The following is a 12,896-nucleotide window of genomic DNA, read 5'->3' as shown; positions in this document are numbered from 1 at the left end:
TGTAGATTGTGTTAAAGCAGCTTCATATGGAAGATTATAGTGAATTGAAACAGTGTCAGTTTAGTTTTCAGAGTTTAAGTTCAGTTTAGTTTAGATTAGATAAGCTCAGTTCAGTTCAATGTGTTATAATATTTACTGCTGGGAGTCAAAACATTGAAGAGTAATCCATCGATGTGCAGCTCTAAAAGTCCCAAACTATGTAAGCCAGTGGCAACAGTGCGAGGAAAAAAAACTTTACCAATGGGCGAAAGTGAAGGGAAAAAACCTCGGGAGAAACCTTGCTCAGTTAGCACGACCATTTCTCATATGGCAAAATGTCTTGTGGAGAGCTGCAGTCTAGGCGCCAGAGGCTTGAGAACGCAGGAAGTCAGCGAAGACTCTGCAATCCCTGGAGTCTCACAGGAATCAGTCTCAGACTCTCTACTCCTCCATGACCACCACAGCAGCTGCTACGGCCTGGTTTGGGAATGTGGAAACCTTGGGATCAATAATTAGCATAGCTACTGTTCAAAGTGTATGTAAACGAGATGCAAAAAATGTGCGTGGAGCACATTCATGCATCATAACACTATGTGATGCACTGAGTGTATGCTTTGCTAAAAAGATCTAATTAATCTAGTTTTGAATGGCGAGAGTGTGTCTGAGCCTCGGGCATTATCAGGAAGGCTATTCCAGAGTTTAGGAGCTATAAATGAGAAGGCTCGACCTCCTTTACTCGACTCTGCTTTTCTAGGTACTACCAGAAGCCCTAAGTTTTGAGATCTTAAAAAGCGGGTTGGATTGTAGCGAGACAGAAGATTGGTTAGATAAACAGGAGCTAGATTATTTAAAGCTTTGTAGGTAAGAAGTAATATTTTAAAATCAATACGAAACTTAACAGGCAGCCAGTGTAAGGAGGATAAAATTGGTGTGATGTGATCAAATTTTCTAGAACTGGTAAGAACTCTGGCAGCTGCATTTTGTACTAGCTGAAGTTTGTTAATAGAGGATGCTGGGAAGTCAGCAAACAGAGCATTACTGTAATCCAGCCTAGAAGTCATAAAAGCATGGACTAGCATTTCTGCACCTGAGATGGATAGCATTATTCATAACTTAGCAATATTTCTCAGATGAAAGAAGGCAGTTTTTGTGACATGGGATATATGATTTTTAAATTAAATTAAATTTAAGTTAAATTGCTGTCTAATATGACACCTAGACCTTTTATAGTAGAGCTAACGCTAACTTTTTATCCCTCTAATTGCAGGTCAAGTTGTGAGATCTGCTGTGTACCGGATTTAGGCCCAATAAGTGATAATTCTGTTTTGTCTGAGTTTAAGAGAAGAAAACTTTTGGTCATCCAGTCTTTAACATCTTTAATACACTCAGTTAGCTTAGACAGTTTAGACATCTCATCAGGTTTAGTGGAAATATATAATTGAGTATCATCTGTGCAGTGAAATCAGCAGTGAAAGCTGATCCCATGTCTTCTAATAATGTCTCCCAGGGGTAGCATGTATATTGTAAACAGCAAAGGGCCTAAGACTGATCCTTGAGGCACCCCATACTTTACTGGGCTGACTTGTGAAAGCTGTCCATTAACATTCACAAACTGGTAACGGTCAGCTAACTATGACTTAGACCACTGTAGAGCCTGTCCCTGGACACCTGTAGAAATTAAGTGATTTATGAGGATACTGTGGTCAATGGTGTCAAATGCCGCACTGAGATTCAGTAAAGCTAATAGCGTGATGCACCCTTGGTCAGCAGCTAAGAGTAAATCATTGGTTATTTTCACTAATGCGGTTTCTGTACTGTGATGAACCCTGAAACCTGACTGAAACACTTCAAAAACATTGTTATCTGTTATTATTTAATTTATCATAAGTGCTTTAGGTGCTAGTGACCCAATGTTTAGGAGACCAAGCTTTAAGAAATTTGTATTTTCACTTTTTAGCAGTTTTTCTGGGTTGATTCTTAATAGATTTTTTTAGAGCACAAAGTACGTTTATTTCTTGATCTAATAATATGAGGAACAGACACTGTCTCTAGGGGGTTAGCCCAGAAATATTCTTAACGCGTGCACCGGGAAAGCAGTGATTGCGTACGTTGTTACCTTTAGTGGAAGCAGCATGAACATGGCAAACGATGGCGTTACAGATGATAGCCACATCATGACTCGTCTCGGGGAGAGGGGGGAATCGGTTCTCCGTAGAGATCTCGAACATGGAAGGGGGAGACGTTCTGCCCTGGGACCTGGTAAGCACCTTACGCAGCTGCACCCAGGGGCCGTGGCAGGCAGGTGCCGGAGTGAATGACCTGTGGACGAACCGCGCCCTCTGTGCGCTAGGCCTGGACAGAGAAACACGCAGGGTTGAGGTGGACGGAGTGTTGGGATTGTATCGCCCACTTACCTCAGATGAGCAAGCCGCAGCACAGGGCACAGCGAGCAAGGCCTGTTGTTCCTGGAGCTGCGCTCGCTTCATCTCCAGTTTGCGTATCTGGGAACTGCTTCCAGCTCAAGCTCCAGTGCCTCCATCAATGCTTCTCCTGCTCTCAAGGACAGACACACAAGCAACATTATACAGGGTGAAGAGCAAAGACAGTAAGTGAGATAATGAGTGAATGAAAAAAGTCGGTAGCTTTAGCTGACTAGCGACAGCAGTAGCCCCCATCTGTCGGCAGAATTTCCTTCGAAAACAGTAGGTGAATAGAGGGCCTCTGTCAGAAACAACATTTTTAGGGATAGCCCATGGATCTTAAAGACATGATTAAAGAGTAATAGAGAGGTTTCTTTAGCAGAACGGAGTTTGGAGACGGGAATAAAGTGGGCAGACTTTTTCAGGTATTTCCCCGGAGGGCGGTAACCCAGTAAGGAAATCTAAGGCGATGTGCGACCAGGGACGCGAGGGAATAGGTAGTGGTCAAAGCAGCCCCAAGGGAGGGGAGTTACTAGTCTTAGACTGAGCACAAACAGGGCATGACAAGACCTGAGCACAGGAATGATGTGCCATAGATGGCCATCAGAAACGCTGACGAATCATGCTTAGGGTGTCTTTGACACCCGGATGGGCTACCAGTTTGAAGGCCTGTGCCCTGCGGAGTACTGCTGGACATACCGATTTAGGAACGAATCATTTATTCTCTGGTCCCCCATGGGGAACCGTTACCCGAGCAAAGGCTTGTTTAACCGTACGTTTGATTCCCCAGATTAGGGCTCCGATTAAACAGCCCTCTTATAGAATAGGTTCCGCAGTTAAGGGATCCTCGGAGGAGTTAAACTGGCATGATAATGCGTCTGTCTTGATGTTCTTAGAGCCTGGACGATATGAGATGGTGAAGTCAAATCGTCCAAAAAAATGCCCACCGCGCTTGTCGGGCATTCAGCCTCTTAGCCGTACGGATGTAGGTTAAATTGCGATTACCTGAAATGGGACAGTAGCTCCTTCTAGACAGTGATGCCACTCGCTCAGTGCTAGTTGGAAGGCCAGGAGTTCTCGATTATCCACGTCATAGTTACGCTCAGCGGGCAAGAGCTTGTGAGAAAAAAGATGCAAGGGTGAATCTTGTCATCTTACGTTGTAGGAGGCCAGCTCCTACGTCGGAGCTAGAGCCATCCACCTCCACGGTAAACTGACGGGATGGATTGGGAGTGACGAGGATGGGCACAGAAGAAAACAATCGCTTAAGGTTCTCAGATGCCTCTTGAGCTGCGGGTGACCATACAAAACAGGACTTAGTGGAGGTTAGTGCAGTTAAAAGGGCGACAATTTGACAAAAATTTTGAATAAAACGGCACTAAAAATTCGCAAACCCCAAAAATCTCTGAAGTGCTGTGCATGTCTCAGGGATGGGCCACTCCACATAGGCTTGGACCTTGGCCGGATTCGTGCTGATTCCATTAGCTGAAACAATATAACCAAGAAAGGAGACAGAGTCAGCATGGAACACACACTTTCTGCTTTTATGAAAAACCGATTCTCTAAAAGACGCTGAAAGTACGCGGCAAATGTGTTGGACATGGGTCTCGAGTGAGGGTGAAAATATTAGTATGTTGTTAGATAGACAAAAACAGAGATGTTGAGCATGTCTCTAAGAATGTCATTAACTAGTGCCTGGAAAATGGACGGAGCGTTTATCAGCCCGAAGGGAAGGACCCGGTATGAAAAGTGACCAAGCGGGGTATTAAACGCTGTCGTCCATTTGTCTCCCTCTTTGATGCATGATGCATGGTGATGCTAAATGGTACGCGTTACGAAGGTCTAATTTGATAAAAGTTCTAGCTCCTTATAAGCTCTCAAAGGCTGATGACATGAGAGGTAGGGGATAGCGATTATTAACAGTTATACTGTTGAGCCCTCGATAGTCAATACACAGACGCAGCGAACCATCTTTCTACTACTACAAAAGAGAAACCACACCGGCGGGCAAGGTGGAATGAACAATGGTGTCGGCGGCGAGCGACTCGGACAGATATTACTTGAGTGCTTCACGCTCCGGTTTAGATAGAGAATACAATCACCCACGAGGGGGGGTGCTACCTGGAACGAGATCAATGCTACAGTCATACGGCCGATAGGGAGGAAAAGAAGCAGCCCAGGACTGACTGAAGACCGCTCGCAGATCATGGTACTCCTCCGGAACGCCCGATAAATCTCCAGGTTTGTCCTGTAACACAGGGACAGCAGAGAGAAGACATTTAACATGACAGGTAAGACTCCAAGATATAACGGTCCCATCAGACCTGACAATATGAGGATTATGTTTGGAAAGCCAGGGATGGCCGAGTATTGATGGGGAAAGGACTGAATGAAATATGTAGAATCTTATTGTCTCTTGATGGTTTCCAGAGATTATGAGACTCACAGGCATGGTGATACTTTGAACCTGGTGCAAAAGATGTCCATTGAGAGCATAAACCGGAGGTGGATTGTCCATCTCGACACAAGGAATGCCATGGTGTAATGCCCACGCCTCGTCCATAAAATTCCCTTCGGCCCCTTAGTCAATAAATGCCTCACAGGAAACAGCAGTGCCACCGTGGCTCAGGACTGCAGGAAGATTGGTACTCTGCAAAGGAGTGGGGGATAATGAAATTATGCTCGCCGGAAATTAACTTCCCGGTCTACTGATGAGCTTGCCCTTTTTATCGGGCACCCAGAAATGAAATGTCCTGTGGCCCCACAGTACATGCACAGCCTATAAAACAGGTAGCGCTGACGCTCAGGAGTAGTTAAGTGAAGACCAGCCAGTTCCATGGGTTCTAGTGGGGGGGAAGCAGATGGGGGAGTTGCGGAACGGTCCACTCTTTAGAAAAAACCCTGGAATGGTGACACATCTCCAATCGCCTTGTCCACACGAATAGCCCTTTCAACCAAACAATCCAGGCTGGAGGGGAGTTTGTGTGAAAAAAAACTCCTCCTTTAAATCAGCAAAGAGGCTGTCTAAAAAACGGGCAATAAGGTCGCCGCCAGCGTATGGAACTGAATGGCAAAATCAGCTGCTGACCTTCCACCTTGTTAAAGCGCTGCGAGCTAACGTGAAGCCTCTCTTCCCAGAGCGGATCTGTCAAAGACCTTCAATATCTCCTCCTTAATGAAGCGTAACATGAGCAGCAATCTGGTTTTGACTCCCAAACAGCAGTTCCCCAGTCCCTTCCCCATCCAGTGAGGAGGGAGAGGACAAAGCCTTGAGAGCGATCGGTGGCAAAAGTTGATGGCTAGAGTGAGAAAACAACCTCGCACTGTCAAAAAAGGCCGACATTCAGTGGGCTGACCCGCATAACGTGGAGGGTTGTTGATGCAGGGTTCGGGTTTGTATGGATTCTCAGGACTTGACAGTCCCTCTGCGCATGCCCAGGCTCCAATTTAAGCAGTTTTTTGGTGACAGTTTGTACCCGTCATGAAGCATTTTGCATTCAAAGCATTCAATGAGAAAAGGCGCTGTCGCGTCATTCATATTTCTTTTTGTCATTACTCGAAATATCAGAAAACTTACTTTTGATATAGGTTTCAAAAGTCGGTGTGGCAAAATGGCTCCAAAGTGCCACCTATGCACTTGTGACGAAGAGGCCCCAGAGCTACATTTTACACACGCACACACACACACACACACACAAACACACGCACTCACACACACACACACACACACACACACACACACACACACACACACACACACACACACACACACACACACACACACACACACACACACACACACATTACACATGCCAAAACCTACAAAAAGTTTCTTGGAGCAAAATCCAGGCCAAAAGCCCAACAGGAAGTTTTATATTTTTAACAATTTATAGGGGTTGTACTTAAACTCTTCCTAGGAATTTTATCAGATCAACAGCAAAATTGGGTATTGTAATCCAAAAGTATTGGTGATTGTTAAATTGCAAACATCTACAATTTTCGCAAAATGGTGTGTCCATGGGGGTCTTAAAAATTTTCATGTTTTGCCACTTCATGTTTCATGTTATAAGTTGTTATAGCTCAGGAACACGTTTAATAAAATTCCTGACCTAAACATTCCAATATTCAGTTACAGTCATAGCGCCACCTGCTGACAACAGGAAGTTATGTTTTACACTGTAACAAACTCTTCTTAGAACTTTTATCAGATTGAGTTCTGTTCAAGTTCTGTCAGTCTAATTCAAAGGCTTTTGTGATGTTAACTGGTGAGGATATAGAGTTATTCGAAGGGCAAAGAGATTCTACAAAGTTCAGTGTGTCACCGTGGAAGAGGAAGTTCTTATAACTCATTCACACAATATCTGATCTGCCTGAAAATTCACGTTCAATAAGATTCTTCCTTGAAGACATCTATATGCCAATGTTCAGTTGCAGTCATAGCATCACCTGCTGACAAAAGGACTTTTCGCAGAAATCATCCTAGTTATGAACCTAACCCATGTTCCTCGTGAAGGGAACTTCAACGTGTGTCTTCACACTATGGGAGATCACTAGATGACCAATCACTCTGAAGAGTAAGAAAACGGGCCAGTGAATTAATGGTGGTGATTAATCATTCGTAGAGTATATCGCCAGTGCACGTGGAGCGAGCCATTAGACTTTTGCCGCTGAAGAGCCGAAAATTCAGCTATCAGCTGGAAACCCAACTGCTGTGGCAACGGAGGCACATGTCTCTGTTCCCTCTTTGGGGAATGTGGATTACTTTCATAATTGGGACGTTCCCCTTTAACTTCAGTGTGTGCCTTCACATGATGGGAGAGTGTATGGAAAGTACCACAGTAGCTAGGCCCATCATGTGAAGTTTGCCATGTATGTACCAAGGGCACAACCTTCCAACGTCCCCTAGGCCTTCCAACGTCCTTTTAATTATCATAATAAATGAATATTTTGGAATTTAGAATCGTGGGTCATAAATATACTTTTACATAGCTAATTGAAGTCCAAGGCTTCTTAAATCTGACAGTATATTGGGAAGGGTGGCAGTCCCTGAAGAGGGAGGACGCTGCAGAGACCACCTGCTACCAAAGGGGGGACTTGGAAACAATATGAACATATGGGCTATGTCTATCAAGAAGGAGTGCTACATGTGATAAGCTGGATAGTGGGTAGGGAAGACACTGGTCCACCTGAGAAAGGAGAACACTCCATGGCTGATGGATGCATATGGGATCGCCGATGGGGATCACGCATAGCTGGCACCAATCCTCAGCACGCAAGTAGACCGAACAGACATACTAGACATGGTACTGGGCTCCTCCGCTGAGTCAGGTGCTGAGGGCCTCGGAGGAACTCGATGTATGGGGAACTTGCTTAGCAGTGCAGAATAAGTGTACATATCTCCAGGTTAGAGAGCATGGCTCAGCAAGCATTTTTGTCACCAAGCAAGTTTTTTTTTGTCTCCTCCCGATTGACCAGGAATACCCAGGAATTGGGAGGAAATGGGCTCCACTCTACGGGCTCTACAGAATCTGTTAATGAGGTGCCACATACTCACGCTCAAAAGGAGGCACAGCTTTTAAATGTGCTCTCACTCCAGAAGGCGATGGCTTCAACTATCTAGTGGGTCAACCTCCGCTTTGAAATGACACTTCATTTTTGCATAAAATGCCACCAAAATCCTGACCCTCCTGATCAATACCAATGCGACCAGCCACTCGATTCGTACTGAATCGAGTGGCTCACATGTACCTCACCATAAACCGCTAGTACTTCAGAGAGATCCCAAGAGGGCATGAGAGGGGGCAGAGATGGATTTAGCCATCTAACACCACGCGCCTCTGAGAACCTGCCTGAATTGCTTTCTCAGTGCACTACCATTCGCCGCTTTATAGAGAGCGGAGCTGGCAGCATGTCAAACCTTCAGTGTGGAGGGCGACAGCCTAGGCTCCAGCTATCCTGAAGGAAGATAACACAACACTAACAGTGGCATGTCTGGGGTTCTTCTCAGAGAGAAGTCCACACTACACTTCAGGGCGAAGGCATGCCTCATACAGGGTGCTCTAGCCTGAGTGATGGTGTTGACCACCGAACTGGTAGGTCACCTAAATCTACCGTGCTCTGTCTAGAAGCCATCCATGGAGGGAGCCAGAGGGCTCTGTCCCAGAGAAAGGAAGTCTAGATCATCTAGAGATCTCCCACATTGTGAAGATACACATTGAAGTTTCCACTAAAGAGGACAATAATTTTCCCAGTGTTTTCAAAAATATATTTATCAACTTAAATCATTATTGTCCACTGTTCTCTGTCATCCTAAGGCCACTGTGCGGCAGTTAACCTGAGTGCGAGGTCCCTTTCATTGCTGCTTGCAGCTTTAATTTACCATTGCAGTTTTATAATTTTTTTTTTTTTACCTACTGCTTTTGTCTTTGTGTAATCTTGCATTTTATATGTGAATGTTGTTCTCTTAAACTTTTTATCTTTTGTTTTTTAGGAGCTTGAAAGCAAAATACTTGTATTTCTGAAAAATGAGCTGGAAAAGTTCAAGAAAATATTAAAAAAAGAAAACACACAATACTTTGTTCAAGACTTCATACAAGACACATGTGAAATCAAAGAAGCAGCTTTAGATATTACACTCTACTTTCTCAAATATATGAAGCAAAATGAACTTGCAGATACTCTTAAAGGTAAGAGACTCTGTTATTTAGTCACTTAAAATAAAGGAAGTATTATTTATGTATTTCTGTTGTCTGTTTAGATGAGCTTGTCTTCATTCATCAGCGACAACTTAAGTCAAACCTGACAAAGAAGTGTCAGTGTGTGTTTGAAGGTATCGCAAAGCAAGGAGACTCCACACTTCTGAAGAGCATTTACACAGATCTCTATATCACTCAGGGGGGCAGTGAACATGTCAATGCTGAACATGAGGTCATACAAATTGAAGCTGCTTCCAGACGTCATGAAGCTCAAGAGATACAGGTTGAATGCAACCATTTATTTGAAAAATGTGAACAAGACAAGCAGATCAGAACTGTACTGACAAAAGGAGTCGCTGGCATTGGAAAATCCATCTCTGCTCAAAAGTTTGTTCTGGATTGGGCTGAAGGAAAAGAAAATCAAGAGATCAGCTTCATATTTCCTCTTCCATTCAGAGAGATGAACTTAAAGGAGAAAGAAAAACTCAGTTTGATGGACCTTATAACTCAGTTTTTCCCAGAGACAAAAGGACTGAACCTTACAAGAAATGATAGATTCAAAGTCCTGTTCATCCTTGATGGATTGGATGAATGTCGTCTTCCTCTGAACTTTGCTGATAATGAGACGTATCGTGATGTTTCATCACCAGCCTCACTGGATGTTCTCCTGACGAACCTCATCAAGGGAAATCTGCTTCCTTCTGCTCTCATCTGGATCACCAGCAGACCAGCAGCTGCCAGTAAGATTCCTCCTGACTGTATCGACCGAGTGACAGAAGTTAGAGGATTCAATGATGCACAAAAGGAGGAGTACTTTAGAAAAAGATTCACAGATGAGAATCAGGCCAAAGAAATCATTGATCATGTTAAACAATCAAAGAGTCTCTTCATCATGTGCCACATCCCAGTCTTCTGCTGGATTTCAGCCACTGTTCTCCAGAACATTTTACAGGAGAAAGCAAACACTGATGTGAAAAACAATCAGACTGATGATACTTCCAAAACACTGCAAGAATCAAACACTGAAGACACTCCCAAGACTCTGACACAAATGTACACACACTTTCTGCGCTTCCAGGTCCAGCAGAGCAGACGAAAATATGATAGAGAATACACACCAGATGTTTCCTGGGATAAAGATGCTATTGTTTCATTGGGTAAACTGGCCTTTAAACATCTGGAAAATAACAACCTGATCTTTTATGACACAGACCTAAAAGCTTGTGGTATTAATGTCTCAGAAGTTGCAAAATTCTCAGGCATGTGTACTCAGATCTTTAAGGAGGAAACAGGGATTGTTCTTGGTACCATGTACTGCTTTGTTCACATGAGCATTCAAGAGTTTATTGCAGCCCTTTATGCACATCTGTTTCTGGACATCAACAAGAGAAGTGTGTTTGATCAAGACTCTACAGAACAGAAAAACACAAATGAAGCTAGGATTGATTTGCTGAAGACTGCAGTGGACAAGGCAATTAAAAGTGACAATGGACACCTGGACCTTTTCCTTCGCTTCCTCCTTGGTCTGTCACTCGAGTCTAAAACACTATTACGAGGTCTGTTGACACAGCAAGATGACTGTGTGGACAGCAAAGAGGAAATAGTTCAGTACATCAAGCAGAAGTTTGAAGAAAATCTGTGTCCTGATAGATCCATCAATCTGTTCTACTGTCTGAATGAACTGAACGACCAAACTCTGGTGAAAGAGATTCAGACTCACCTTAGCCAAGGACGTCTCTCATCTTCTGACCTTTCACCTGCCCAGTGGTCTGCTGTGGCCTTTGTGTTGTTGACATCAGATGAGGAGATGGAAGAATTTGAGCTTCAGAAATTCAAGAAATCAGACGAGTGTCTCATCAGACTATCACCAGTCATCAAAACCTCCAAAAAAGCTCTGTTAGTATCTTTTTTTTTTCATGTTTTTGCACTTATCTTAAAAACATGTTTATGTAAATTATTGTTTTTTTTTTCAATGATTACTTTATTTTCAATGATACTTCCCAAATTCTACATTTAATCTATTACTATCTAATAATACTAACGTTCTACCTAATAAATACCTCATTTTATCTATCAAGGGGAGGATTTTTTTCATCAAACGGTGAAAAATTGCTCAAACCCCTAACAATGCAAATAAAAAACATACAGTAGCAAATCAGTGTAATCTGAATGGCATAGTGAAGGGTGTATTCTCTTTAGATAAATGCATTAAAGGAATTTACCAGTATCTTTTAGTTACATTCAATGTCAAGTAAAAGCGAGCTGCATCTAACTTGTTAAGCAACTCATCAATATGTGGCATTGAATGTTTTTGAAACAGTTTGTGCTTATCCACACAGAGCCAAACCAAGCCATTCTACTTTTACTTTTTTAGTAACTACATTTATTGTGTTCAGGTAAATGATACATACTGGTTTGAACTACAATTCCCAGTTTGATCTCGATATGGCGCTGAATTAGATTCAGTTTAGGTTCATCCATGAATGATGAGACATCTGAAATTCTTGCTGCAGGTGTTGGATGATAATGAGCTGTGAGTATATGATATTTCTCAGTGACCAGAGAGGTGGGACCCATGTTGCACAGACCCTCTAGTCCCAGATTATTATCATTAGAAGCCACTGTCCCTAACATCACAGAGTGCATCTTTCACTGTTTGCAATTTTTTTGCCACTTAGCATTTTCAATAGCCACAATTTTGTTGTTAGGGAAAATGTATTTTATATGGTTAAAATTTGCTTGCCATGCTAAAATTACTTCGCTTAAATGTCGTCTTACTTGATTTAGGCCATATAAAACTCATCTGACTACATCTGATGATAGACGATAATTGATCATTTGCATCAAAAATATCTCGATATGCTATAATATTGTTTCCACCCCCACATCTGTTAAGAGACATGTCTGCATGCCACTGCTGGTCAACGCACATCCATTTAAATGTGAAAAAAACAAGCAAGGGAAATCTCTGAAGAGACCCATTTGGAGAAAAAAAGAAAAACATTAGCGAACTCTTCTGAATAACAAGCAACAAAGTGCTTTAAACCAAACAATTTCAAACCAATAATAATATATTAAATCACTCTTTATTTTGCCATCTTATAATAATAATATTAATAGTAATTCCTTACATTTGTATAGCACTTTTCTAGACACTCAAAGCGCTTTACACAATGGGGTGATCTCCTCATCCACCACAAGTGTGCAGCATCCACCTGGAAGACGCGCTGCAGCCATATTGCACCAGACCACACACCACACACCAGCTGATGGGTGGAGAGGAGACAGAGTGATGATATTATGATATGGGGATGGTTAGAAGGTCATGATGGACAGGGGCCAGTGGGGAAATTTGGCCAGAATGCCAGGGTTATACCCTTTTTTCGAAGGCCATCCTAAGGACCACAGAGAGTCAGGACCTTGTTTTAACATCTCATCCGAAGGATGGCACTCAGTGAGCAGTATAGAGTCCCCATCAAAATACTGGGGGGCATTAAGACCCACACAGACCGCAGGTTGAGTGCCCCCTGCTGGCCTCACTAACCCCACTTCCGGCAGCAACCTAGCTTTCCCATGTGGTCTTCCATCCAGGTACCAGGCTCAGCCCTACTTAGCTCCAGTGGGCGACCATATGAGAGTTACAGAGAGCTAGCTGCCGCCAAACCTCTGATGAATTATTAATATATTTGCCTATAGTTACGTGCGTTGGCCCATGGTGGATGTAAATAATGAAATAATAATAACAAATTTCCCTTGTAAGCTGAAATTGTTTTGTGTGCCTGCACACAAGCAGTCCTTCAAA

At 43.1% G+C, this 12,896-nt stretch overlaps 1 protein-coding gene across 1 annotated transcript in view; it reads left to right on the top strand.

Annotated features, from left to right (window-relative positions):
- The first annotated feature begins 9,051 nt into the window (after nucleotides 1-9,051).
- Nucleotides 9,052-12,896, top strand: part of LOC130216663 (NACHT, LRR and PYD domains-containing protein 3-like) — a 9,999-nt gene continuing 6,154 nt past the window's right edge. Inside the window, exons 1-2 of the mRNA XM_056448548.1 lie at nucleotides 9,052-9,085; nucleotides 9,157-10,990. Coding sequence (XP_056304523.1) covers nucleotides 9,052-9,085; nucleotides 9,157-10,990 — 1,868 coding nt within the window. The remainder of the gene's footprint in view (nucleotides 9,086-9,156; nucleotides 10,991-12,896) is intronic.

This window comes from Danio aesculapii, chromosome 22 (assembly GCF_903798145.1).
Source record: "Danio aesculapii chromosome 22, fDanAes4.1, whole genome shotgun sequence".
Lineage (NCBI taxonomy): Eukaryota > Metazoa > Chordata > Actinopteri > Cypriniformes > Danionidae > Danio > Danio aesculapii.
This window is presented reverse-complemented; position numbering and strand designations above follow the sequence as displayed.